The sequence below is a fragment of the Bos mutus genome, chromosome 11, assembly GCF_027580195.1.
Source record: "Bos mutus isolate GX-2022 chromosome 11, NWIPB_WYAK_1.1, whole genome shotgun sequence".
NCBI lineage: Eukaryota > Metazoa > Chordata > Mammalia > Artiodactyla > Bovidae > Bos > Bos mutus.
The window spans coordinates 57,510,664-57,536,720 of NC_091627.1; the positions used below are offsets into that span (position 1 = coordinate 57,510,664).

Here is a 26,057-nt window from a genome sequence, read left to right on the forward strand (position 1 = left end):
GCTTCCCTGTCCTTCACTATATCCCTGAGTTTGCTCAGACTCATGTCTGTTAAGTCAGTGATGCCATCCAACTTTCTCATTCTCTGTTGTCCTCTTCTCTCCTCTCGGCCTCAGTCTTTCCCAGCATCAGGATCCTTTCCAAACGTGCATTTCTTTTATGATAGGAAATATAATGACAAAAGTTCTAAGTGAAGGGACACTTTCAGGCATTTAGGTCTGTGATGCTGAAGATTAATTTTGCAGGGTATATTTTGAGTTTGGGGGACCCTAACTCATCTCAGTGGAAGGACTCTTTGGTGGGGGCGGGGTCACAGGTAGGGATCAGGCTGGAAGCAGTGACAGGAGGAAGAGGCGACATGGACATCTCTTTCGCCAACACGGAGCAGAGTGAGGCAGCCCCCAGCCTGGCTTACATTCAGGGAGGGGCTGTGGCTTCTGCAGCATCTTAAAGGGCAGTGTGTTTCCTTTCAGGACAAGGAGATGGCACTTTGTTGGCTTCGTTACAGACGCTCTATTACCTGGGAACCAATCCTCAGTGTGCCCAGCCCCAAGCGAGCTTTGAGGAGATAAATCACAGCAGGAAATCAAGCCACCTTCACATTTCTAACAAAAGTTGCAAGTTCAACAGTGCTGCAGTCCATGGGGTTGCAAAGAGTCACACACGACTGAACAACAACCATACAAAAAGATAAAAAGAAAACCCCCTTTTACGTCGTAACAAAAAGCAACAGGAAAACATTCACATACAAATGTGCCCAATCACCTTCCACCAGGATTGAGCCCCGCTGTGCCCGCTTTCGACCACACCAGGGATTTCCTGATGTTTAAAAAAAGTTTAAGGATTTCACATGTCTGTCTTTTCTGGGACTTTCTGTTCCCACTTTTATTCTTCCGAATTCTTAATTTTGTGAAAGCGTTAGCAGAGTGATTGTAAAAGCTAGCATCTCATGCACATGGAGATGGGAGTGACGCCAGCACGGGATTCTCCCTCCGCTGTCCTCTTGATGCCAGGACTTAGAGAAGGACTGGGGGCCCACGACAAGGTCCCCTCAGCCCAGTGCTGGGGGTGTGGTGAGAGTTGGGCTGGCACTGGTGGGATGTGCAGGTGGCCCTGGGCCGGAAGCCCCATCTGCATTCCTTGTCCAGAAGACGAGGCCTTGGCCACCCCTCACTCCCAAAGTGGACGGAAGTGCCTCTGGTTCCAGGCTGTGGTTAGAGATAAGACATACCAGGCTGACCCAGGACCGAAGGCACAATCTGCAGGCCTGTGGCCTACCAGCCTCAGAGCCTTTGGAGGAAAGGAGATGGGGAAGGGGTGCATGGGAATGAAGCCCATGCTTCTTCTCAGTGTGGGCAGGGCAGGAAGCCAGAGGTGGGGTCTTGTCATATGGAGAGTCCTGAAGACCACCTCTCCCAGCTCCGCCTTTGTCGTTGAGAAGAGTGAGGGCCAGAGAGAGGTGGTGTGTCTTGGCTGGGGACCCACGGCCAGGGGCTGGTAGAGTTCAGACCAGAGCCCAGGCCTTCTGTGCCAACCAATCCTCTTCCTGTTTCAGTAGGGCCGGAAGGCACAGCTCTTTCTGGCAGCTCCCTGACCCCCGCCTCCGCCCTCTGGCCCCAGCAGCTGCCATCAATGGGGAGGAATGACATTAAACATGTCCCTGCAGGGAGGGTCTGAATTGTTACAGACACTTCCTCCCCACCATCTCCCCCAGGGGCTCGTGATTCTTGAGGGTCTCTGGAGCAGGCTGGACTCCCCTCCACCCGCAGATGGGCCCTGGAGAGTAAGCTCCAGGAGGGTGGAGGTGGGGCTCACTGTTTTATTCACACCTCTAGCCCTTGCTCCGAGAATGTGGCCTGGTCACAGGTACTCATTGCATTGTAAAAAAACGAGTGAAAAGAGATGAATACATGACCTTCGTGTTGGGCGTCTTGCTCTGGACAGAACTGTGAAGTTGCCGGGTCTGTTCTCAGGGGCGCTTCCCTTTCCGGAGGCACCTGGCATGGAGGCTGCCTCTGACCTGCCCCTCTGTCCTAAGGGGTCACCTCTGACCCAGTGGCATTGAGGGAGAGAGGGAGGAGTCTCAGGTAGGAGGAGTCAGGCGATGGAGGAGTTCCTGGCGTCTTTGGGGAGCAATGTCTGGTGTCCCCTGAGTTTCAGGAAAGGCAGGGCTTGGTGCAAGCACATTTGGTACTAAGGATCAGTGAGTGCAGAGGGTGGTCTGTGAGGGGAAAGCCATGGTCGGGCACGGAAGCTCCCCTCTGGGCTGGAGGGTGGGGCCAGCGAGCCAGGAGCTGGGCCTGGCACTGAACGCCACGGGGATTCTGGGCAGGAGGGTGAGCGGTTTTGAGAGAGGACAGTCGAGATGGCGCTGCCGGGGCCCTCAGGAGCCTTGAGTTCAGCCTGTGAGGAGCAGGATGGAAGATCGGAGGCTGCCTCTTTCTGCTTGGGGACAGAAGAGCCCCGCCTCCCGATGGGGGCAGGGCCGTCCCCCCATTCCGTCAATGGGAGTCTGGACTCACCTGCCATGGCTGTGCATTCTCATCAGAAGTGGGGGCTGTGGACACACTGGAGAGGACTGAACGGAGCCGCACATGTCCCCAGGGCCTGCCATGGGACAGTATTAGGGCCCTGAGCCTTGCACCCCTGATTCCCAGCTCTAAGAGGTTGGGGAGGCTCCCCCACCCCTGTAGGGGCAGCTCTCACTCCACCTGCCACCTGACAAGAGCTCTTGGTGTGACCTTCTTGATCCCTCAGGCCACCCTCCAAGCCACAGGCCTTCAGGGTGTGGAGCCAGAGGACACACAATATGTACCCGCCCCCACCCCCACTAAGCACACACTGCTCAGTGAACAACCCCCATCCCCGAAAACACATCAAACCACACTCATTAAAGCTGCCCCCCCTTCCCATGCGCTCAGTCCCTTCAGTCCTGTTTGACTCTTTGCGACCCTCTGGACTGGAGCCCGCCAAGCTCCTCTGTCCATGGGATTCTTCAGGCAAGAATACTGGAGTGGGTTGCCATTCCCTTCTCCAGGGCGTCTTCCCGACCCAGGGATTGAACCCAGATCTCCTGCATTGGAAGGCAGGTTCTTTACCAGTAGCACCATCTGGGAAGCCCCTTCCTTCCCATACTCCTCCCTTTTCATCCTTTTGTGGCTTTTTCTTGACTTCTCTGAGACTGCCTTGTCTTTATAGGAGGACACCTCCCAAGGTGGAGGGTTGGGTCCAGGCAGCATGTGGGCTGGCACTCCGGGGGCTGCCCTGCACTGAGAACTATGGACTGGGGCGGGGGTAGGGGAGGACTCTGGGGGCTGAGGCAAGTCCTGGAACCAGCTGGCAGGGGTGAGCATACCTGGCAGGCCATGTGGGCATCCCAGCCGCTGGACACCAGAGTCTGCAGCCGGGGCGCGTTCTCCTCCACAAACCGCTCACACTGAGGGAGGAGACAGACACAGGGCTGGGTGAACCCAGGCCCGGGGCAGGGCCCTCCTGCCTTAACGTCTGGCCTCCCCACTTATGTGGATCCTCTCAGAGCTCCCTGGTAGGTCCAGCCCTCGGCCCTCAGTGAGCAGCTCTGGCTGTAAGACTGAACAAGCTGCTGGGTGGAAATGGGGGTTTCCTTCAGGAAAACCAGGGACTTCAGAGATGGAGACTGAGGGGCAGAATCTTGGCCCCATCCTTCCCTCCCCTCTCCATTTCAGTTCTGGAAGCCACCCTGAAGTTCATCTGGTCCTAGAGACCTCATGAGGGGAGCCCTGTGCGGGAAGCAGCCTTCTCCAAGAGTCAGCAGGCGTGTCACCCACTCTCAGAGAACATCAGGGCTCTGGGACCCCAGTCCCAGGCCTCTCCTGCTGGTGGCTTGGTCCCCACTGAGTCACACCGGGAGGAGCCCCGGGGCAGGGACAGGACTGGGACCTGGAGAGGAGGCCAGGCCTTCTCTTGCTCAGCTGGCCCGGCATTACTCATCTCCTGGCAGATGACCGGGCCTCTCTCCAGGTCCATGACGAGGCCTGCTGTCCTCCTGAGCCCATGCCCCTGGGCCAGAGACGTCTCCTGACCTTTTGCCCTAAGTTACAATGACGTCATTGTTTGTCCTGCATCCTGTCTGCGTCTGAGCACCTTAAGGGCAGAGGTCCAGACCACTCTGTGTGTCTCTGGGAAACCTGTCTTGGACCCAACCCTCCACCTCAGGCAGCCCCTGGGTCCCAAGCCCCACCGCATGCCTGTCCCTCACCTTTTGCCTGTCCAGCCAGGTGCCCAGGCAGGCCTGGCGCATTGCCTGTGGCATGGCCTGCTCACTGCTGTTCCCTGCCTGGGTGGTCACAAACATGCAGAGCTGGCAGTCAGAGTCTTGTGGCAGCCATTCTCCAGGCAGGGACCCCAGGGCAGGGAGGGCTAGAGAGAAAAAACAGCCGCATTCCTGTTCTCACTGGGGCAGTGCAGATGGACCCGAGAAGGGGAGGGGATGGGAGCGGGTGATGGGCAGGGGCTGGGGCGGCAGGCTCACCTGGGCCAGCGCTGTCCTCACTGGAGCACCGGAGGACGAGGCCGCAGACCAGCTGGGGCAGCATGCGGCCTAGCAGCGTGTCCAGGAGGATGACAGAGTAGCGCTCAACCAGGCACTGGCAGATGCCGCCCACCAGCAGGGGGACCACGTGGCACACCTGGGCCACAGTCATGGCCAGAACACCCTGGGGTGGGGGCCGAGAAAGGACAGAGTGGGACCTTCCCCCGAAAGACCTGCTCAGGGTGCTTTGCAGACCTTCCCTGGGGGCCTTGGAGAATTACTACGCTGCTTGCAGGTAGACGCTGAACATCAGGGAGTCCAGGGGACTTGTCCAGAGTCACTGCGCTGGTGCGAGAACCAGGCCACAGACCCCCACTCTGACTTCAAAGACTCTGGAATTGTTGAAATTCCAAAGTTTTCCAGAGAGGTAGACACTGCTCAGGCCACATGACAGCCTGGGGCAGAGGCAGAACCAACCCAAGTCTTCTCCCTCCTGACCTGGCGGTGCCATGCTTCCCCCACAGGTGGACAAGCTCCTGTCTGTGGCTCCCAGAGTCAAGAAGTCCCTGGTTTCAGGAGGCCCATGGGGAAGTAAGGAGTTCCCCCACCCAACCTCACCCCACCCCACCCTTGATTCCAAACACAACCTCCCTGCTGAAGAGCAAGGAGACAGAATGCAGGCACCCTTATGCCTCCACTTCTTTATTCATTCAGCCAATTCATGTAAAGAATTGGCTTTTCACTTTCATGCATTGGAGAAGGCAATGGCAACCCACTCCAGTGTTCTTGCCTGGAGAATCCCAGGGACGGGGGAGCCTGCTAGGCTGCCGTCTATGGGGTCAAAGAGTCGGACACGACTGACGCAACTTAGCAGCAGCAGCATACCTCAATTTTAAAGAAAGGACCGGTATGTGGCAGGCTGGTCTGGGCCCTCCCTGTTCCTGCCTTTCATACGTGAAATAAGCTACAAGGATCTACTGCACATCTCAGGGAATGTAGCCAATATTTTATAATAACTATAGATGGAGTATAACCTTTGAAAGTTGTGAATCATTATATTGTACACTTGTGAGTTATATAATATTTATATCAACTATGTTTGTGTGTGTGTCCCCAGTTGCTTCAGTTGTGTTTGACTCTTTGTGACCCTGTGGACTGTAGCCTGCCAGGTTCTTCAATCCATGGGATTTCTCAGGCAAGAATACTGGAGTGGGTTGTCACTTCCTCCTCTAGGGGATCTTCTCGACCCAGGGATCACACCTGCACCTCCTGAGTCAGATTTTTACCTGCTGAACCATCAGGAAGCCTTGTACATCAACTATACTTCAATTTTCGGAGAAGGCAATGGCACCCCACTCCAGTACTTTTGCCTGGAGAATCCCATGGAAGGAGGAGCCTGGTAGGCTATAGTCCATGAGGTCGCTAAGAGTCGGACACGACTGAGCGACTTCACTTTCACTTTTCACTTTCATGCATTGGAGAAGGAAATGGCAACCCACTCCAGTGTTCTTGCCTGGAGAATCCCAGGGACAGGGGAGCCTGGTGGGCTGCCGTCTATGGATGGGGTCACAGAGTCGGACATGACTGAAGCAACTTAGCAGCAGCAGCATACTTCAATTTTAAAGAAAGGACCGGTATGTAGCAGGCTGGCCTGGGCCCTGTTCCTGCCTGAAGCCCCTGCTGTCCCTCAGCATCAGGACAGCCAAGGACACTTCCCTGGCTGTCCCTCCTCAGGCTCTTTTGCTGGCTTTTTCCTCTTCCTCCACCTGGTCCACCCCACATCCCTGGATTTAAATCTTGTCTGTAGCCATGACTCTCAGACTGACGTCTCTGGACCTGGCCAGTGACCAGGCAGGCTGCCTGCTTGTCGCCTCCTCCTGTATGTTATACAGGCAACTCGAACTTATCACAGACAGGAGAGAAGTCCTAATTTTTCTGCCCAGACATGTTTCTTCTTAAATCCACCCATCTCAGTGGGAGGTGGGGGGCATTCCAAAGAGCCTGTCACTCAAGCCAAAGTCCATAGAATCATGGCTGACTCCCCACTTGTCTTCACGCCCCTGGTCCCCTCCATCACCGAGTCCTGCGGAGCCCACCTCCCAGACAGACCCCAGTCCCCCTGCTAGTTCCAGGCCTACCGAGCTCCCTGCCATGGTCTCCTAAGGACTCGCCTTGCTCTCATTCTTCTCTCCCTTCTGCCTGATACTATCTTCAAACACCAGGAGAGAGATCTTGCTAAAGTGTAAATCCAGTCATGGCTCCTCCTGCCTGAAACCCTTCCACAGCTGTGTACTGCCTTCAGAAGAAAGCCCAGGGCTTTCCTGGTGGCTGAGTGGTAAAGAATCCAGGAGCCACGGGTTCGCTCCCTTCCCCAAGAAGATCCCACATGCAACTAAGCCCATGCGCCACAACTATTGCAACTATTGTGCTCTGCAACAAGAGAAGCCACCAAAATGAGAAGCCTGAGCCCTGCAGCTAGAGAAAAGCCTGTGCAGCAACAAAGACCCAGTGTAGCCAAAAATAAATAAGTAAAATTGTAAAAAAAGAAGAAGCGGAGCAAAGCCTGGTGTCCCTTCACTTGGCCTACCCTCTGCTCCCTTCTCAATCTCTCCCTGCAGGCTGCGCGCTGCAGCCCAAGCTCATTCTGCTTAAGATCCTTTGCCCACTGGTCTTAGTTGTTCCCCAGGTCTCAACCTCAGGGACGCTTCCTGACCAAGCATCCCACCCCCATTCTCCTGTCACTGTTCCTTCCATCTGTCTTAATTCTCTGCTCTGAACTCGTCACTACCTGAAAAAAATCTCTCCCCCCGAAGTGCAGACTCAGGAGGGTGGACACGCCCTCAGTGAGCAGGCAGCCATACTGGCCCCATCTGGAAGGGCCAACAGGGCAGGTCTCTCCTCACCTGGGCCCCATTTCAAGGCAGGGCCGTCGGGTGATGGTCACTACAAAGTTTGGAAGACTCCATGCTCAGGGTGGGCAGGGATGGGGTGTCCATCTAATTCTTCTTTTGTAAAATGAAAGCACCTTTTCTTGCCCTCTTTCTTCCCTCCTTTTCCTCTCTCTTCCTTTCTTCCTTTCTCTTTCTCTCCCTTTCTTTCTCTCTTTTTCCTTCCTTCCTTTCTCTCTCCCTCTTTATTTCTCTCTTTTTCTTTCTTTCCCAGCAATTTGGTATAGATTTTACTGGAACATTGTTTCACTTTGTTTCTGATACATACGTATTCCAACCCTCAGCCTGAATAGAAAACTTGAAAGCACCATTTCCACAAAGACAACTAGATTCTTTTCTGTATTTTGACACCTGGCATAGTGCCTGGAGGGCTTCTCTGGTGGCACAGAGGTAAAGAATCTGCCTGTCAATGCAGGAGACCTAAGAGATGCACATTCAATCCCTAGGTCAGGAAGATCCCCTGGAGAAGGGAATGGCAACCCACTCCAGTATTCTTGCCCAGAGAATTCCATAGACAGAAGAGCCTGGTGGGCTACAGTCCATGGAGTCGCAAAGAGTCGGACACGACTGAGTGACTGAGAACACACACATAGTGCCTGGCACACAGTGAGGGCTTCGCAATTGTTGAAGAAGCTCTAGTCCTGGCACTTAGAGGCCCAGCCCGAGGGCAGGGTGCCTCGGGTGGGAACAATGCACAAATGGCCCCCTCCTAACCTCTGAGGATGGATGGGGGAGTTGGAGCAGTGGGGAGCCCTGTGGCCTGGACGACTCACCTTGGGAATCACAGTCTGGATCCGTTTGATCAGAGTCCGGCAGAGCCAGCAGTAGGGGATGGGAATGGGGAACAGCTGCTCAGAGAGGTCCTGGTGGAAGAATCACGCTGGAGGCAGGCTGGACAGCAGGCTCACCCGGGCTCTGCTCACCAGCCTCGCCTCCTTCTCCTCTCCTCTTGCTCGAGCCTTAGGCCCTGTCTGTATTTGCTGGTGCCCTTTCCGGCTCTGGCCCTCCCAGGTCAAGTGCTCCCGGCCTCCAGGGCCTCGGCTCTGGCCCTGGGGCTCTGGATCCCCACCTCACCTGTGTCTGAGGCCCAGGCTTGGCCTGGGGGACCCCTGGCAGCAGGGGGAGGGCCAGCTTGTCCAGCAGAGGGCCCCATGGCTCTGGCCCCTTCCCTGGCTCTGGGTGCCTGGGCTTGCATAGTCCCACGTGCTGACAGATGAACTTCGGGTTCTAGGGCACAACACAGGGTGAGGGGGTGGTTAGGGTGGGGGAGGGAGCCCCACTCCTGCTCAGTCTGGCTCAAGGATTCAGATACCAGGCCACTGTCTTTGGCCTGGAATGAGGGGAGCAGGCTGGTTTGGGGTTGTGGTTTAAGATTCTGTGGAGGGGATGGGAGAGACCAAAGGCAGAGAGGGAGGTCATGTGGGGACTTTGGGGCATTTGTCTGTGGATGTGTGTGAATGAGTGTGAGTATGGATGTTTGTGAGAATGAATGAGTTTAAGTACATGAGACTGTGTCTTTTGTGTGAGTGTGCAGATGATGTGGGTTTTTGTTATCTTTTTCTGGAGGAGAAACTCAAATTTTATTAGGCAAATTGTTATTCCTTTTGCATTTTCTGTAATAAGCCTTTAGACCCACATATTAAACCACATGGGCACTGCCTTTCCTTAATCAAGAATGTGAATTGTGGATTCAAAGGACAGAGGTCAAAATCAAAGCTTGACCAATTATTATCTGTGTATTTTTGGGTATTTATGTGTTCAGTCATATCCATGGGACTGACTGTACCCCTCCAGGCTCCTCTGTCCATGGAATTTTCCAGGCAAGAATACTGGAGTTTGTTGCCATTAACTACTCCAGGGGATCTTCCTGACCCAGGGATCGAACCTGTGTCTCTTGCATCTCCTACATTGGCAGGATGATTCTTTACCACTGGAGCCAGCAAGGCTTCCCAGGTGGCTCAGTGGTAAAGAATTCACCTGCAATGCAGGAGACTGGGGTTTGATCCCTGGGTCAAGAAGTTCCCCTGGAGAAGGGAATGGCAACTCACTCTAGTATTCTTGCCTAGAAAATTCCTTGGACAGAGGAGCCTGGTGAGCTACAGCCCACAGGGTCGCAAAGAGTCGGACACAGCTGGGTGACTAAGGACACACATTCTTGGGTGTTAACTTCTCTGAAGCAGTTGTTGGAAGATTCCTTTAATTACAGTATTTTAAGGACTTAAAGCTTGGAGCCTACTCAGAATTAGCACAAAGTAGAATTTGTTATTCTTGTGGGATGCTATGAGTTTTACCTGAGATTGTGTGTCTGTAGTATGGATTTGTGACCCAGTGTATGTTTGTATGAAGAGCGTGAGGGTGTGTGTAGGTGTTTGCAAGTGTACAGACCCACTGTGTACAGCTTAGTGGGTGGGGCTGTGATCTGGGCACCAGTTGAGGGGCACTGAGTTTCCTGGACTGGGTGTGGATAGGATGCGCGCGCGCGTGTGTGTGTCTGTGTGTGTGTGTGTGTGCTGGGGTAACATATGTGGGGGTAACTCTGAGAAAGGGCAGGCATGGAGGCTGTGAGGGAGGCAGCCTGGAGGCTAGGTGGGCAGGCCTCACCATATGGCTCTGGAAGTGGTCAATGATCAGAGGGAAATAGGTGTCCAGCAGCTGGCGACACAGGGGTGCCAACAGTTTCAGCGGAAGGACATCGCACTCCTGCTCCAGAAATTTGCGCACTGTGTCCTGGGAGGCAGGCCAGAGAGAGGACTGTTAGCCTGGCCTCTCTGAGGTCTGCCCCAAGTGAGCCCCTGGACATGGGGCCACTGCCTAGCTGACTGGTCGCCTTTGCCCAGGGCCCTGGAGTTTGGAGGGTGCTAAAGGAGCTGTGTGGTTGGGTACAGGAAGGGTAGCTCCCCTTGGGAAAGACTGTGATGCTGAGATCACTCCCAGAGCCCTCTCTCGACCAGGAGACCCCTGGTAAACCCAGGCATCACCCCCAGCCTGGAGATGCTCCTTTAAGAGGCTCACTTCTTCTTCCATCTCTTAACCTCCAAGCTTCAATTCAGGGTATGGGCCTCATTACCTGGAAAATGGCCTCCTTGGCCATCTTGGTGAGGAGGCGGGAGATGTTCTCACATTCCTGGCACAGGTCATCCTGAGGAGAGGGCCCCAGGGTGGAGCACGTGATGGGGGGCATGCTCCCAGCTCAGGTGGCTAAGGCTGACAGGGCACTCCAAGACACAGGCAAGTGTCCATGATCCCACCCCATCCCATTCATCCCATTCCATCCCACCCTGTCCATCCCATTCCATCCCATTCATTCCATCCCACTCATCCTACCCCGTCCATCCCATATCACTGCATCCCATCCATCTCATCCCATCCCATCCCATCTCACCCCATCCATCCCATCCCATTCATCCCACCCCACCCTATCCATCATATTCTATCCCATTCCACTCCATCCCATCCTATCCCCTACAGGGGCTCCAATCCATCAGGCACATCCAGAGTCTACCCAGGACCCTTTACCCTGAGCCCTTTTGTCTCCCTACATCCTTGGGTAGTACTCACGGCTTCCACATGTCCCCAGACTTCCTGCAGGCAGTGCCCTAGGGCTCTGCACTGCAATGCTTGCTCCAGACTTTGACACCAGAACTCGGGGCCCTGGGCACAGGCCAGGGAGTAGGTGGTCGCAGCAGCTGCTGTTTGAAGCCAGAGCAACCTTGGGATCCATGCCACACCTGGTGCACTGGCCTCCCCCAAACTCCACACCTAATTTTACTGGGATGCATGGCTCTTAAACCTGCTAGAGTCAGACAGCTCTGGCTTCTGCTCTATGTGTGTATGCTAAGTTGCTTCAGTCATGTCCAACTCTTTGAGACACTTTGAACTGTAACCCCCCAGGCTTCTCTGTCCCTGGGATTATCCAGGCATGAATGCTGGAGTGGGTTGCTATGCCCTTCCTCAGGGGATCTTCCTGACCCAGAGATCAAACCCGTGTCTCTTGCATCTCCTACACTGGCAGGCAGGTTCTTTACTATAACATCGCCTAGGAAGCTCTCTACCTGCTCTAGTGCCACCAGCTGTGTGACCTTGGACAAGCCCTAGAGTCTCTGAGTCAAGGCTCCCTCTTCTTTAAAATGAGGATAATGTCCAGACTAAGGATAATGCTTGGGACAGAACCAGGGCTCAGCGAATGGTGGAGCAGTTTGCAATGCCCCCTCCACACCTAGGCCTGGAAGGTGGGGAAGCAAGGGGAGGCTGGGGGGACTCACCAGTGCCCGGACCACAGAGTATGGGCAGCAGCAGAAGCCATGGAAGCAGGTGTGACTTGGCCATGGCACCTCCACAGCCTGGACACCCTGCTTGGGGCGGGGGCCCTTATAGCTGGGGGCTGGGGTGTGGGGGCAGGACTCTGTGGGAGCAGCGATGACCTCAGTGTTTGTCTTTGCCCTAGAGAGCCCTCCAGATGCTTTGATCCCCACCTCTTCCCAGCAGTGACACTCCTGCCTGCCCCCCTGGCTACCCCCACCCTGCCATATCCTGCCCAATGATCTTCCCTGGTCCCTTTGCTGCCCTCCCACCCCCAAACACACATTCTTCCTCTCAGGGGCCTGGACTCCCTCCAACCTGGGGGCTCTTGATCCTTCACATCCAATCCCATCTCCCTGGGTTACAGAAGGGGAACTGAGACAGGACCAGAGTAGCAGGAGTGACTCCCCTCCCTTCTCTACCTGGGGCCTCTCTGGCCTCCTCTACTCTTGAGCAATGACTCTTAAGAGCTTCCTGCCTGGCTCTTGACCAGGGCAAGCCCTGGAGGGGCGAGCCTGGAGATGGCCACCTACTGCAACCCTCTCCTTATTCTTTCCTCCAGAAAACTCCTCTGCTTCTCTGAGAACATGGCCGGCATCGCTCAGAAGAGCGTTTACATGAAGCAAAGAGAAAAAAAAAAAAAAACAACCAAGTGTCCCAAGTATCTGAGACAAGGGGCACAGCTTGGCAGCTCAGGGGGAAGAAACTGTCCTTTGCAGTTGCCTGGTCAGGCCCCCCTGGGCAGCACACATACCAGAATAAGCTGACCACCCAGGAGGGGCAGACACAAAGGGTGAGAGCAGGGAGTCAGGCGCTGGCTCCTGGGCACCACTGTGGCCACCCATGTGGCTGAGTCCTGGGGTGCCCTCTCCAGCAGAAGATCACGGGTACTACCTCTGGCTCAGGCAGGTGGGAATCAGTACCACTGGACTCAGGATAGCCGAAAGACTCTCAAGGTCACAAGGGGTTCGGGCAGTTTCTGTTGGCCTCAAGCCCTCGTCAGTATGACAAATGGTTGCTATCATGGGAGTCAACCAAGAGTGTGTGTAAACATGTGACAAACATGGGTCCCCGCGATTTGCGTTCCTCCCAAGAAGGTGGGACTGGTGAGTGTTTAACAGAGGAGCTGCCCTGGGCACACTCAGGACTGCCCTAGCCGCAGAGGGTGGGGGCTGCCTCCGGGGTGTTGGTCAGGGTGTCTAATTGCCTTCTTGCTCACAGCACACCGCAGGGCAGGCTGGTTCAGCGGGGAGGCTCAGGTTCATGCAGTCACTCTGGGGCCCAGGCCCATCCTTCCGCTTGTTCTGCTGTTCCCCAGGCCTTGGGGTCCTCCCCTGGTTCCTCTGTATCTGGACGGCAGAAAGACGGGTGGGGAGTTGAGGATCAGGCCCAAGAGTAGCCTTCATTTCTGCTCCCAGTTCATGGGCCAGGACTCCATCACACTGTCCCACTTAATGGGACACTTAATGGGACTCCCGGGCGCCCAGGGGAATGGGACCTGGGGCTGGACACATGGCCTTGTTTCAGATCCATCATGCTGAACACAACACTGTGTGTTCTGGGGGGTTTTCTGGATAGTGTTTCCATGGCTTCCATCAAATCCTCAAAGAGCCGCTCTCACCTTCCGAGATAGCCCATGCTCTATCTGTGGAGTATGTTTCTCTCTAAATAAATCCACTTCTTAGCTTTCACTTCGTCTCTCACTGAATTCTGTCTGCAATGAGACATCAAGAATCTGAGCCTCATTAAGTCTTGAAACTTGGCACTGTGGATGCTTGCTGCTCTGGACTCACATCCTCTTGACATGGTAACTCCAGACGAAGGAGAGTCTCTTCCAGGGTTCATGAATTAATCTCAGGGACGCCTACATTTGGCTCTAATTAGGTCACATGTTTCCAAACCAATTGCTATGGCAGGAGGATAAAATTGGCCTAGGCAGCTTCTGGGGGTGGAGCGGGGTGGGGGGCAGAGAGAATTTCCATTTTACAAGGTGACCAAATGTCTCAGACAACCATCTTGAGGTAAAGATACTGAAACTCCTTCAAGTGGGAGAAGTTAACTCGTATGCTGCCCCCTAAGCACATAGACCCCAGATAAGTTGGACCTGAGGATTAATGATGCTGACTCCCAACTGCTTCACCACAAACTCATCAGAAGAAAGTCCATGAGCTGATCACGCCCTTTACTATAAACCATTGTATGAATTGTACGTAGAGTATGAACCATTACTATAAAACTTCTCCAAGTTAGGACACGTAGTTTTTGAGGCTGGAGCCCACTGTGTCCCCCTTTGCCTGGCAAAGTAATGAAGCTATTTTCTTCTGCTTCAGCCTCCCTTCACCCCCAAATCCTCAAAGAGAGTTCCGGGTCACCACACTCTGTAGAGCTGTGATCCAAGAGGATAAAATAAACACACAATACCAGTCATTGGCTGAGCTGCTCTGGCCCAGGGCAAGGGTGAGATTGTTGGCCTCGTGGTTCCTGGGTGGGTCTCTGGTTTTTCCTGCTTTGATGTTACCTGCATCTCAATCTCTGATTAAAATTTTACTTCTCAGGGGTGGGAGGAGGGAGGAGTGGGTGGGCAGTTTGGGGTTAGTAGATGCAAACTATTATATGTAGAATGGATAAAAAACAGAATCCTACTGTACAGAATAGGGAACTATCTTCAGCATCCTGTGATAAACCATAATGGAAAACAATATAAAAAAGAATGTACACATGCGTATAACTGAGTCACTTTATTATACAGCAGAAATTAACACAACATTGTAAATCAACTCTCCTTCAATGTAAAATAAATTAAAAAAAAGAAAAGAAACAAAAAAAAAAAGAAGGAAAAGAAAGAAAATAATATTGGGCTTCTACAGGGAGAGCCTGCATAGATGTGCTGTACAGCTAGTTGTCCTGACCCACCTATTTTTTTTTTTTTTTACCTATTTATTTTGTATTGAAGAATAGCCAATTAACAAACAAGGCTGTGATAGTTTCAGGTAAACAGCAAAGGGACTCAGCCATACAAATACATGAATCCATTCTCCCCTATACTCCCCTCCCATCTAGGCTGCGAAACGACATTGAGCAGAATTCCTTGCTGGTTATCCATTTTAATCAGTGGTGTGTACATGACCATCCCCAAATCCCTAACTATCCCTTCCCCCTATCCTCCCCACCCACTCAAACTCTGAAACCACAACTTTGTTCTCTAAGTCTGTGAGTCTCTTTCTATTTTGTAAGTAAGTTCATTTCTATCATTTCTTTTTAGATTCCACATTTAAGGGATGTCATACAATGTTTCTCCTTTTCTGACTTATTTCACTCTTCATGACATTCTCTAGGTCCAGCCATGTTGCTGAAAATGACATTATTCCATTCTTTTCAATGGTTTAGTGATCTTCCATTGTATATATGTACCACACCTTTATGCATTCCTCTGTCGATGGACATTTAGGTTGATTCTATGTCTTGGCTACTGTAAACAGTGCTGCAATGAACACTATGGTGTATGCATCCTTTTGGATCATGTTTTTCTCTAGACACATGCCCAGGAGTGGACTTGCAGGGTCATACAGAAGGTCTATGTTTAGTTTTTTAAGGAACCTCCATCCTGTTCTTCATATGACTGTACCAATTTACATTCCCATTAAAATGGGCTCAATACAGGACAGAAATGGTATGGACCTAACAGAAGCAGAAGATATTAAGAAGATGTGGCAAGAATACACAGAAGAACTATACAAAAAAGATCTTCATGACCCAGATAATCATGGTGGTGTGATCACTCACCTAGAGCCAGACATCCTGGAATGAGAAGTCAAGTGGGCCTTAGGAAGCATCACTATGAACAAAGCTAGAGGAGGTGATGGAATTCCAGATGAGCTATTCCAAATCCTGAAAGATGATGCTGTGAAAGTGCTGCACTCAATATGCTAGCAAATTTGGAAAACTCAGCAGTGGCCACAGGACTGGAAAAGGTCAGTTTCCATTCCAATCCCAAAGAAAGGCAATGCCAAAGAATGCTCAAACTACCGCACAATTGCACTCATCTCACATGCTAATAAAGTCATGCTTAAAATTCTCCAAGCCAGGCTTCAGCAATATGTGAACCGTGAACTTCCAGATGTTCAAGCTGGTTTTAGAAAAGGCAAAGGAACAAGAGATCAAATTGCCAACATCCACTGGATCATCAAAAAAGCAAGAGAGTTCCAGAAAAACATCTATTTCTGCTTTCTTGACTATGCCAAAACCTTTGACTGTGTGGATCACAATAAACTCTGGAAAATTCTGAAGGAGATGGGAATACTAGACCACCTGACCTGCCTCTTGAGAAATCTGTAAGCAGGTCAGGAAGCAACAGTTAGAACTGGACATGGAACAACAGACTGGTTCCAAATAGGAAAAGGAGTACATCAAGGCTGTATATTGTCACCCTGCTTATTTAACTTACATGCAGAGTACATCATGAGAAATGCTGGGCTGCAAGAAGCACAGGCTGGAATCAAGATTGCTGGGAGAAATATCAATAACCTCAGACATGCAGATGACACCACCCTTATGGCAGAAAGTGAAGAGGAACTAAAGAGCCTCTTGATGAAAGTGAAAGAGGAGAGTGAAACAGTTGGCTTAAAGCTCAACATTCAGAAAACTAAGATCATGGCATCTGGTCCCATCACTTCATGGGAAATAGATGGGGAAACAGTGTCAGACTTTATTTTTCTGGGCCCCCAAAATCACTGCAGATGGTGACTGCAGCCATGAAATTAAAAGACGCCTACTTCTTGGAAGGAACGTTATGATCAATTTAGACAGCATATTAAAAAGCAGAGACATTACTTTGTCAACAAAGGTCTGTCTAGTCAAAGCTATGGTTTTTCCAGTAGTCATATATGGATGTGAGAGTTGGACTGTAAAGAAAGCTGAGCGCCGAAGACTTGATGTTTTGAACTGTGGTGTTGGAGAAGACTCTTGAGAGTCCCTTGGACTGCAAGGAGATCCAACCAGTCCATCCTAAAGGAGATCAGTCCTGGGTGTTCATTGGAAGGACTGATGTTGAAGCTGAAACTCCAATACTTTGGCTACCTGATGCAAAGATCTGACTCATTTGAAAAGACCCTGATGCTGGGAAAGATTGAGGGCAGGAGGAGAAGGGGACAAAAGAGGATGAGATGGTTGGATGGCATCACCGACTTAGTGGATATGGATGTGGGTGGACTCCAGGAGTTGGTGATGGACAGGGAGGCCTGCTGCTGCTGCTAAGTCATTTCAGTCATGTCCGACTCTGTGCGACCCCATAGACGGCAGCCCACCCAGGCTGCCCCGTCCCTGGGATTCTCCAGGCAAGAACACTGGAGTGGGTTGCCATTTCCTTCTCCAATGCATGAAAGTGAAAAGTGAAAGTGAAGTCGCTCAGTCGTGTCTGACTCTTAGCGACCCCATGGACTGCAGCCCACCAGGCTCCTCCATCCATGGGATTTTCCAGGCAAGGGTACTGGAGTGGGGTGCCATTGTCTTCTCCGCAGGGAGGCCTGGTGTGCTGCAATTCATGGGGTCGCAAAGAGTTGGACACGACTGAACGACTGAACTGAACTGAAGTGACTGTGTATGAGGGTTCCTTCTCTCTACATCCTCTCTGGCATTTATTGTTTGTGGATTTTTTGGTGACAGCCATTCTAGCTGATGTGAGGTGATAGCTCATAGTTTTTATTTGCATTTCTTAAATAATTAGTGATGTTGAACATCTTTTCATGTGCCTCTTGGCCATCTGTACGTCTTCTTCTTTTTTTTTTTTTAGTAACAAATTTTTTTGATTTTATGATTTTTTTCATTTAGTTAATTAGTTAACTTTTGGCTGTGCTGGGTCTTTGTTGCTGTGTGGGCTTTCTCTAGTTGTGGCCAGCAGGGGCTATTCTCTATCAATAGTTGCACTGTGAGGGCTTCCCACTGTGGTGGCTTCTCTTCTTGCAAAGCTTGGGCTCTAGGGTGCTTGGGCTCAGTAGTTGTGGTGCATGGGCTTAGTTTCTCTGTTGCCAGCATCTGGGATCCTCCCGGATCAGGGATCAAACCAGAGTCTACTGCATTGGCAGGCAGGTTCTTTACCACCAAGCCACCAGGGAAACCAGCAATGAAATAGTATGTGGCCATATGAAGGAATAAAATTCTGATGTATGCTGCAACATAGATGAACTTTAAAAGCAAGATGCTCAGTGAAGTGTCAGACACAAAAGGACAAATAATGTATGATTCTATTTATATGAAATTCCTAGAGCAGTCAAATTCATAGACAGAAAGTAGAATGGTGGTTGCCAGGGGCTGAGAGGAGAAAAAGTGGGGAGTTTATGTTTAATGGGGACATAATTTCAGCTTTGCAAGATGAGAAAATGCTGGAGGTGGACGGTGGTGATGGTTATACAATATTGTGAATGTGCTTAATGCCGCTGAACTATATGCTCAAGATTGTTACAGTGGGACTTCCCTGGTGGTCCAGTGGTTAAGACTCCTCATTTCCAATTTGGAGGGTGCAGGTTCAATCCCTGGTCAGGGAATAAAGATTGCTAAAATGGTAAATTTAATGTTTTACCCCAATTAAAAAGAAATGGGGTGGGGTGGAGAGAAGAGAAGGCGAGAAATAAGTCAAGCTGGAGGAGGGGGAAAAACTGTTTTCCTTTTCTTTTTTTCTGTGGCTCCGATGCATGTGGGATCTTAGTTCTCTGACCATGGATCAAACCTGTACCCCTGCAATAGAAGCACAGAGTCTTAACTACTGGACTTCCCTGTTTTTCTTTCTTTTTGTCTTTTGTTTTCATCTTTTTTCCCCCCTGTTTTTCTTTTGATTGTGAGAAACACGAGGCTCCAAAGTGGGGACTTGAGAGCCTTCAAAGCTGAGACTTAAGAGGATCAGCCAAGTGTTACAGGTTGCATATTGAAATCACTTTTATATCCTCTGAGAGATGAAAGTGAAGAGGAGAATTCCCATCAATTCCTTCTATGGTTTCAGGCTGCACTTCCCCAATATTGCTCTGGGAGTGACTCATCAGGGTCTGTGACTTTCCTCCCCTCTCCCACCTCTGTTCTTTTATGGGGTATGCTTTTTAAATTAATTAATTTCTTTCTTTATTTTTCGCTGGGTTGGGTCTTTGTTAGGGCTTCCCTGTGGCTCAGAGGTTAAAGTGTCTGCCCCCAATGTGGGAGACCTGGGTTCGATCCCAGGGTCGGGAAGATCCCCTGGAGAAGGAAATGGTAACCCACCCCAGTATTCTTGCCTGGAGAATCCCATGGACGGAGGAGCCTGGTAGGTTATGCGCGCGGACTTTCTCTAGTTGTGGAGAGCAGGGCCTGCTCTCTAGTTGCAGTGTTTGGGCTTCTCATTGTGGTGGCTTCTCCTGATGAGGAGCACAGACTCTAGAATACAAAGGCTCAATAGTTCTGTGTACAAAGTTAGTTGCCCTGTGGCCTATGGAATCTTCCCAGATCAGGGATTGAACCCCTGTTCCCTACGTTGAAAGGCAGATTATTAACTGCTGGACCGCCAGGGAAGTCCTAGTGGAATGTATTTGAATATAGCTTCTGGGTTTGGAGTAGAACCCATGGGAGAAAACAAGGCAAATGCCATGTTTCCCAGCACAGTCCTCTCTTTCTTTCTTCTTCTTCTGCTGCTGCTGCTGTTAAGTCACTTCAGTCATGTCCAACTCTATGCGACCCCATAGACGGCAGCCCACCAGGCTCCTCTGTCCCTGGGATTCTCCAGGCAAGAATACTGGAGTGGGTTGTCATTTCCTTCTCCAATGCATGCATGCATGCTAAGTCACTTCAGTCGTGTCCGACTCTGTGCAACCCAACGGACAGAAATCCACCAGGCTCCTCTGTCCACAGGATTCTCTAGGCAAGAATACTGGAGTGGGTTGCCATTTCTTTCTCCCTTTTTCTTCTGACTGTCTACTTATTTTATCTTATTTTGTTGACTGCGCAGTGTAGAATTCAAGATCTTAGTTCCTCCACCAGGGGTTGAATCTGCACCTTCTCCAGTGAAAGTGTGGAGTCTTAACCACTGAACCATCAGGGAAGTCCCAGCACAGTTTTTTCTTGTGTTTTACTTTCTTTCAAAAGAAGAAATTTATTTATTTGGGAGAGGGGAAAAGAGGGAGGGAGGGCAATGGAACTTGGAGTTTAGAAAGAACTTTCATTTGTTCATTCATTTGACCAAAGAACAGTTAATGATCTGGGAGCTTAAACCACAATGCTCACTGCCTTCCTGGACACCAGGCTGAGCTCAGGAACTCCTGAGATACAGAGAGTGGAAGAGACTTTGTAAAGGCTGAGATTCTTGCAGTAACTGGAAGGGAGACATACGGGAAGTTCAAGTTATTATGCTGGCATTGATTCCATTTTTAAGCCTGTGTTGTGATGACTTGGGGCTTCCCTTGTGAGTCAGACAGTAGAGAATCTGCCTGCAATGCAGGAGACATGGGTTTGATCCTTGGTTCAGGAAGATCCCCTGGAGAAGGGAATGGCTACCCACTCCAGTATTCTTGCCTGGAGAATCCCATGGACAGAAGAGCCTGGTGGGCTACAGTCCATAGGGTCACAAAGAGTGGGACATAACTGAGCAACCAAGCATGGGATGACTTGAAGAAATAATGACTCTATTTATTTCTCTGAATTAAGGGGACTTCCAAAGTGGCATAGTGGTAAAAGAATCCACCTGTCAATGCAGGAGATGTAAGAGACACATCTTCAATCCCTGGGTTGAGAAGATCCCCTGGTGTAGGAACTGGCAATCCATTCCAGTATTCTTGCCTGGAAAATTCCATGGACAGAGGAACCTGGCAGGCCACAGTCCATAGGATCACAAAGAGTTGGAAACAACTGAGTGACTGAGCACACACACACACTGATTTAAGAAAAGATATAGTGATACATAACTGGCAATGTGCCAGGTACTGTTCTAGGCACTGGAGATACATCTGTGAATAAACTCAGTATTGTTCTTACCTTCAAGGAGCTTCCCACCCAACAAGTGCTGTTTAGGGAGCCAGGTCAGAAGAAGCCTTTCTTCTCTGAAACCACAGCAAATATATCATATTGTGTGTGTGTGTTCAGTTGCTAAGTTATGCCTGACTCTTTATGACTCCGTGGACTGTAGCCAGCCAGGCTCCTCTGTCCATGGAATTTCCCAGGCAAGAATACTGGTATGGGTTGCCATTCTCTTCTCCAGGGGATCTTCCCACCCAAGGATTGAACACATGTCTCCTGGATTGCAGGCAGATTATTTACCCCTGAGCCACCTGGGAAGCAAGGTTGAAATTGGGATACATCCCATCCCTGAGCCCATCATTGTGCCATGAAAATGGGATACAGTGATTGGTTGGGAAGAGTCAGGCTCTGTCCCGGCAGATGACTGAAGTGACGGGGGACAGGGCCCTCAAATTCGTGATAGTGACACAAAAGGAAGACAGCAGATACTGGGAGGAAACCCTGATAACTATTTCTTCACACATCAAGAGCCTCAAGCTCAGGAAATTATGACCATGAAACTCAAAAGCTTAGTGGTTTAAGACCACAGAGGTCTGTTTCATCTTCAAGTTTGTGTGCATAGTGGGTGGCCAGGGGCTAGCTCATCACAGCCCCGCCCTGGGGTACAGGCTGACACAGAGCACCATCTTGAACATTTTCACTCACCATGCCAGGAAAAGAGAACCCGGAGGATTTCAAACTGGCTGGCAAATGCTACAGCTCAGAAAGGAACACACTTGACCTCTTTTTGTTGTTGTTAAGTCACTAAATTGTATCCAACTCTTGGTATCTCCATGGATTGCAGGATGCCAGGCTCCCCTGTCCTTCATTATCTCCCAGAGTTTACTCAAACTCATGTTCCTTGAGTTTGTGATGCCATCCAACCATCTCATCCTCTGTAGCTACCTTCTCCTCCTGTTCTCAATCTTTCCCAGCATCAGGATCTTTTCCAGTGAGGGTCTCTTCACATCAGTTGGCCAAAGTATTGGAGCTTCAGCTTCAGCAACAGTCCTTCCAAAGAATACTAAGGGTTGATTTCCTTAAGAATTGACTGGTTTGATCTCCTTGCAGTCCACAGCACTCTCAATAGTCTTTCCCAGCACCACGATTTGAAAGCAACAGTTCTTTGGCGCTAAGCCTTCTTTATGGTCTGATTCTTGCATCCATACATGACTACTAGAAAAAGATTTGACCATATGGAAATTTGTGGCAAAGTGCTGTCTAGGTTTGTCATAGTTTTTCTTCCAAGAAGCAAGCGTCTATTAATTTCATGGTTGCAGTTACCGTCTGCAGTGGTCTTGGAGCCCAAGAAAATAGATGTGAGAGAAGGACCATAAGGAAGGCTGAGCACCAACGAATGGATACTTTCAAATTGTGGTGCTGGAGAAGACTCTTAAGAGTCCCTTGAACAGCAAGGAGATCAAACCAGCCAATCCTAAAGGAAATCAACCCTGAATATTCATTAGAATGACTGTTGTGAAGCTGAAGCTCCAATACTTTGGCCACTTGATAAGAAGAGCCAACTCATTGGAAAAGACCCTGATGCTGGGAAAGATTGAGGGCAGGAGGAGAAGGGGGCGACGGAGGATGAGATGGTTGGATGGCATCGCAAGCTCGATGAACATGAGTTTGAGCAAACTCTGGGAGATAGTGAAGGACAAGGAAGCCTGATGTGCTGTAGTCCATGGGTAACAAAGAGTCAGATACGACTTAGCAACAGAACAACAACTAATAAGGAGGTCCTGAAGACAATGTTCCATTGGTCAGGGGCTTCTGGGAGCAAAATGGAGACAGATTAATGAAGAACACTGACTGAGAGGCTGCACTGTCCCCAGATGGACAGGGGAAGTGGTACAAAGGATGAGCATTTGTTCTTCTAAGATAATTTATCACCTCTAATACTGATCTACTCTTCAAAACTTCAGCCACATGCTTGTTGACCACAAGCATGTGGTCAAGAGTTGGCAGTTTAAACCAGAGGGTTATGAGGACAAGACTGTGTGTGTGTGTGTATACCACACTTTCAGGGTCCACTGGAGACATAGAGGACACAATGCAGGTCCAGAGAAGCCTGTCTTTGGCAGAGTTCATTAGACCCTACCCACTTCTCTTCTCTTCTCTGGGAGCATTATTGGGATTATGAAAGTTGGGTCAGTCAGTGTTCAATGCCAGAAAGAGAAACATCCCAGGTAGTTTGAGAGTAGGGGACTTAACACAGGGATTTGGGTCCTTAAAAATGGTTGTGGAACTGAAGAAGCAGGTTCTGAAATGGGCTTCAAGGAATACTCCTGGAACTTTAAGAAATTGCCCTCAACAATTGTTTCTGAAGACAATTTCAAGCTGGTTCTACAGCTCAGAGTTCAAGAATACACTGCCATCCAGGGATTGGAAAGCCAATTTAAGAAGACTTCTGGTACTGGAAATGCTCCTGCCCCCAAATGTCACACTTCTATGACCTTGCTTGCCAGCAGCCAAAATAGTCAAAAGAGAATAGAGAGATGGTCTCGGGGTCAGCGTCCCAAATCCACGTCAGTGCCATCTAATTGTAGACATGGTTTCACACCCAGACCCAAGTTGCAATGAATTCTGGTAAGTGTTGGTGTAACTTTCCAACCTCTTCAAGTTAAAAAAAGGAAAAAGAGAAGGTGAGAGAGTCTAACCATAATAGCCACCCAAAGGTGTCTTTGTCTGGTTTTCCTCTCTCACACTTATATTTTGAGTGGTAAGCTGCTGCTGAGAGGTTTAAAAGTTTGTTTTGTTTTGTTTTTAATTGAAATAGAGTTGATATGGGTTTCCCTAGTGGCTCAGACGGTGAAAAAAATCTACCTGCAATGCACAAAACCCAGGCTTGATCCCTGTGTTGGGAGGATCCTCTGGAGAAGGAAATGGCTACCCACTCCAGTATTCTTGCCTGGAGAATCCCATGGACAGAGGAGCCTGGTGGCTACAGTCCATGGGTTACAAAGAGCTGGACACGACTGAATGACTAACACTTTCACTGTCAGAACTGATATACAGTGTTTCAGGTGTACAGCAGTGATTGTTATACATATACATGCTGCTGCTGCTGCTAAGTCACTCAGTCGTGTCCGACTCTGTGCGACCCCATAGACGGCAGCCCACCAGGCTCCTCCGTCCTTGGGATTCTCCAGGCAAGAGTACTGGAGTGGGGTGCCATTGCCTTCTCCATACATATACATATCTATTTTTTCAGATTCTTTTTGGTAATAGGTTATGACAGCATATTGAATATAAATCCTTGTGCTATACTGTAGGTCGGAGAAGGAAATGAACCCACTCCAGTAGTCTTGCTTGGAAAATTCCATGGATTGGGGTGCCTGGTAGGCTACAGTCCATGGGGTCACAAAGAGTTGGACACGACTGAGCGACTTCACTTTCTTTCTTTCTATAATTCCTTTTGGAGAGGGAAATGGCAACCCACTCCAGTGTTCTTGCCTGGAGAATCCTATGGACAGAGGGGCCTGGTGGGCTGCAGTCTATGGGGTTCCAAGGAGTCGGACATGACTAAGCAACTAACACACACACACACACACACACACACACACACACACTGTGGGTCACTGATAAAATTTTTGATTAAAATGTTTATTTAGACTCGTATCCTAAGTTTGCAGTGAATCTCATATTTACATAACAGTTTGCATTCAGTAGTTTTCTGGGTAACACAAATATCAGTATATCCAAAAATTAACTCATTTAACTAATAAAGTTAAAAGTTAACAAAATTAACTCATTTAACTCATTACAAATTATCATTTGTAATATACAATGTTCCTGAACAGGTATAAACTGTTTCTTGGAATTATCATGAATAGTATCACAGTCGTAAAATATGCATTATGAAGAGGTATGAAAGTTAGAGGGGAAAAGTTCATTTTTGTATGTCCTGTGTCTTCATTCTAACTCACTTAAAAATTGTGATTTTGTTGTAGTTGTAAGTTTTGATTAGCTTTAATATTAAAACTAAGTTGTTAAAATATAAAAGAATTATTACTGACTTTTCAATTTGCTCAAGATTATGAATTAAAAGTGGACAGAGCAGAGTTTCCAGTTGACAAATGGAATTGCAAATAATGTTTTCTTTCTCTCTCCCTCTCTCTCTTTTTTTTTTTTTTTTTGAATGTTCTGGGTCATTGTTGAAGTGTGTGGATTTTTCTTTTTTTTTGTCTAGTTGCGTTGCTCAGGCTTCTCTTATTGTGGAGTACGGGCTCTAGAGGGCTCAGGCTCAGTAGTTGTGGCCCAAGGGCTTAGTTGCCCTGTAGACCGTGGGATCTTAGTTCCCTGGCCAGGGTTGAACCCACATCCTCTGCATTGGAAGACAAATTATTAACCACTGGACCACCAGGAAAGTCCAGTATGATGTCTCTTAAATTAAGCTTGTGACAATTGAACCAATCAACTGTAGCAGTAAGAAAACTATTGACAAAGTAGAACCAAGAAATGTTCCTCTTCAAATATGCTGGAGTCTGTACTTTCAGTAAAAAGATGACTACCTGAAGTAGCACAGATGGTTACCAAGTACCAAGAAAACAGATAATAAGCTTGGACAACAGTTTTTTTTAGAGCTCACATTATAATTGGAGAGGGATAAAAAGCCAAAAGAGAGAATAGTCTTCAGTCATACAGGAAGTCATCCTCAATAGCCTGTCCAAGGATCATAGCTTCTGATCAGAGGTTATAAGTCATAGATAAAGTCATGACCATGCAAAATGACAGGCAGTAGCCTTGAATGCTGACAAAGACTAAACAAACTGTGTCTTCAGATTTTAATACATAATTGGAGCTCCCAAAACAAGCAAGAACTAAATAAAATAAAATAAAATTTTATTTAGAGCCCTCTACAACCAAATAGAAAAATCAAGGCTATGATTTTTCCAGTAGTCATGTATGGTTGTGAGAGTTGGACTATAAAGAAAGCTGAGTGCCGAAGAATTGATGCTTTTGAACTGTGGTGTTGGTGAAGACTCTTGAGAGTCCCTTGGACTGCAAGGAGATCCAAACAGTCCATTCTAAAGGAGACCAGTCCCAAATATTTACTGGAAGGACTGATGTTGAAGCTGAAACTCCAGTACTTTGGCCACCTGATGTGAAGAATGGACTCATTTGAAAAGACCCTGATGCTGGGAAAGATTGAAGGCGGGAGGAGAAGGAGACGACAGAAGATGAGATGGTTGGATGGCATCACCGACTCAATGGACATGAGTTTTAAACTCCGGGAGTTGGTGATAGACAGGGAGGCCTGGTGTGCTGCACTCCATGGGGTCGCAAAGAGTTG

General features: G+C 49.4%; 1 protein-coding gene across 5 annotated transcripts; it reads right to left on the reverse strand.

The window, feature by feature from the left end:
- Nucleotides 1–853: 853 nt before the first annotated feature.
- SFTPB (surfactant protein B) lies at nucleotides 854–11,874 on the reverse strand. 5 transcript variants are annotated; one of them, XM_070379423.1, is made up of 11 exons: nucleotides 11,719–11,874; nucleotides 11,015–11,145; nucleotides 10,524–10,595; nucleotides 10,058–10,183; nucleotides 8,531–8,683; nucleotides 8,230–8,319; nucleotides 4,509–4,623; nucleotides 4,236–4,396; nucleotides 3,354–3,434; nucleotides 2,521–2,605; nucleotides 854–2,401 (listed from the first exon to the last, which is right to left on the reverse strand). In XM_070379423.1, exons 1-10 carry the CDS (start codon nucleotides 11,780–11,782, stop codon nucleotides 2,543–2,545), a joined length of 1,056 nt encoding a protein of 351 aa, XP_070235524.1. In that variant the 5' UTR covers nucleotides 11,783–11,874; the 3' UTR covers nucleotides 854–2,401; nucleotides 2,521–2,542. The 5 variants fall into 5 exon arrangements, with proteins under 5 accessions (XP_070235524.1, XP_070235522.1, XP_070235521.1 ...); XM_070379421.1 differs by having other exon boundaries at nucleotides 854–1,206; nucleotides 4,509–4,692; XM_070379420.1 differs by having other exon boundaries at nucleotides 4,509–4,692.
- Between the last annotated feature and the right edge of the window lie 14,183 nt (nucleotides 11,875–26,057).

Bases quoted from the DNA above. Each gene is read 5' to 3' on its own strand.
- SFTPB (XM_070379421.1), bottom strand. From the start codon at position 11,782: ATGGCCAAGTCACACCTGCTTCCATGGCTTCTGCTGCTGCCCATACTC. The intron at 11,146-11,718 runs GTGAGTCCCCCC...GGCTTCAAACAG, and splicing joins ACTCTGTGGTCCGGGCACTG to CAGCTGCTGCGACCACCTAC. The intron at 4,693-8,229 runs GTGAGTCGTCCA...CCCCCACCCCAG, and splicing joins TCCAGACTGTGATTCCCAAG to GGTGTTCTGGCCATGACTGT.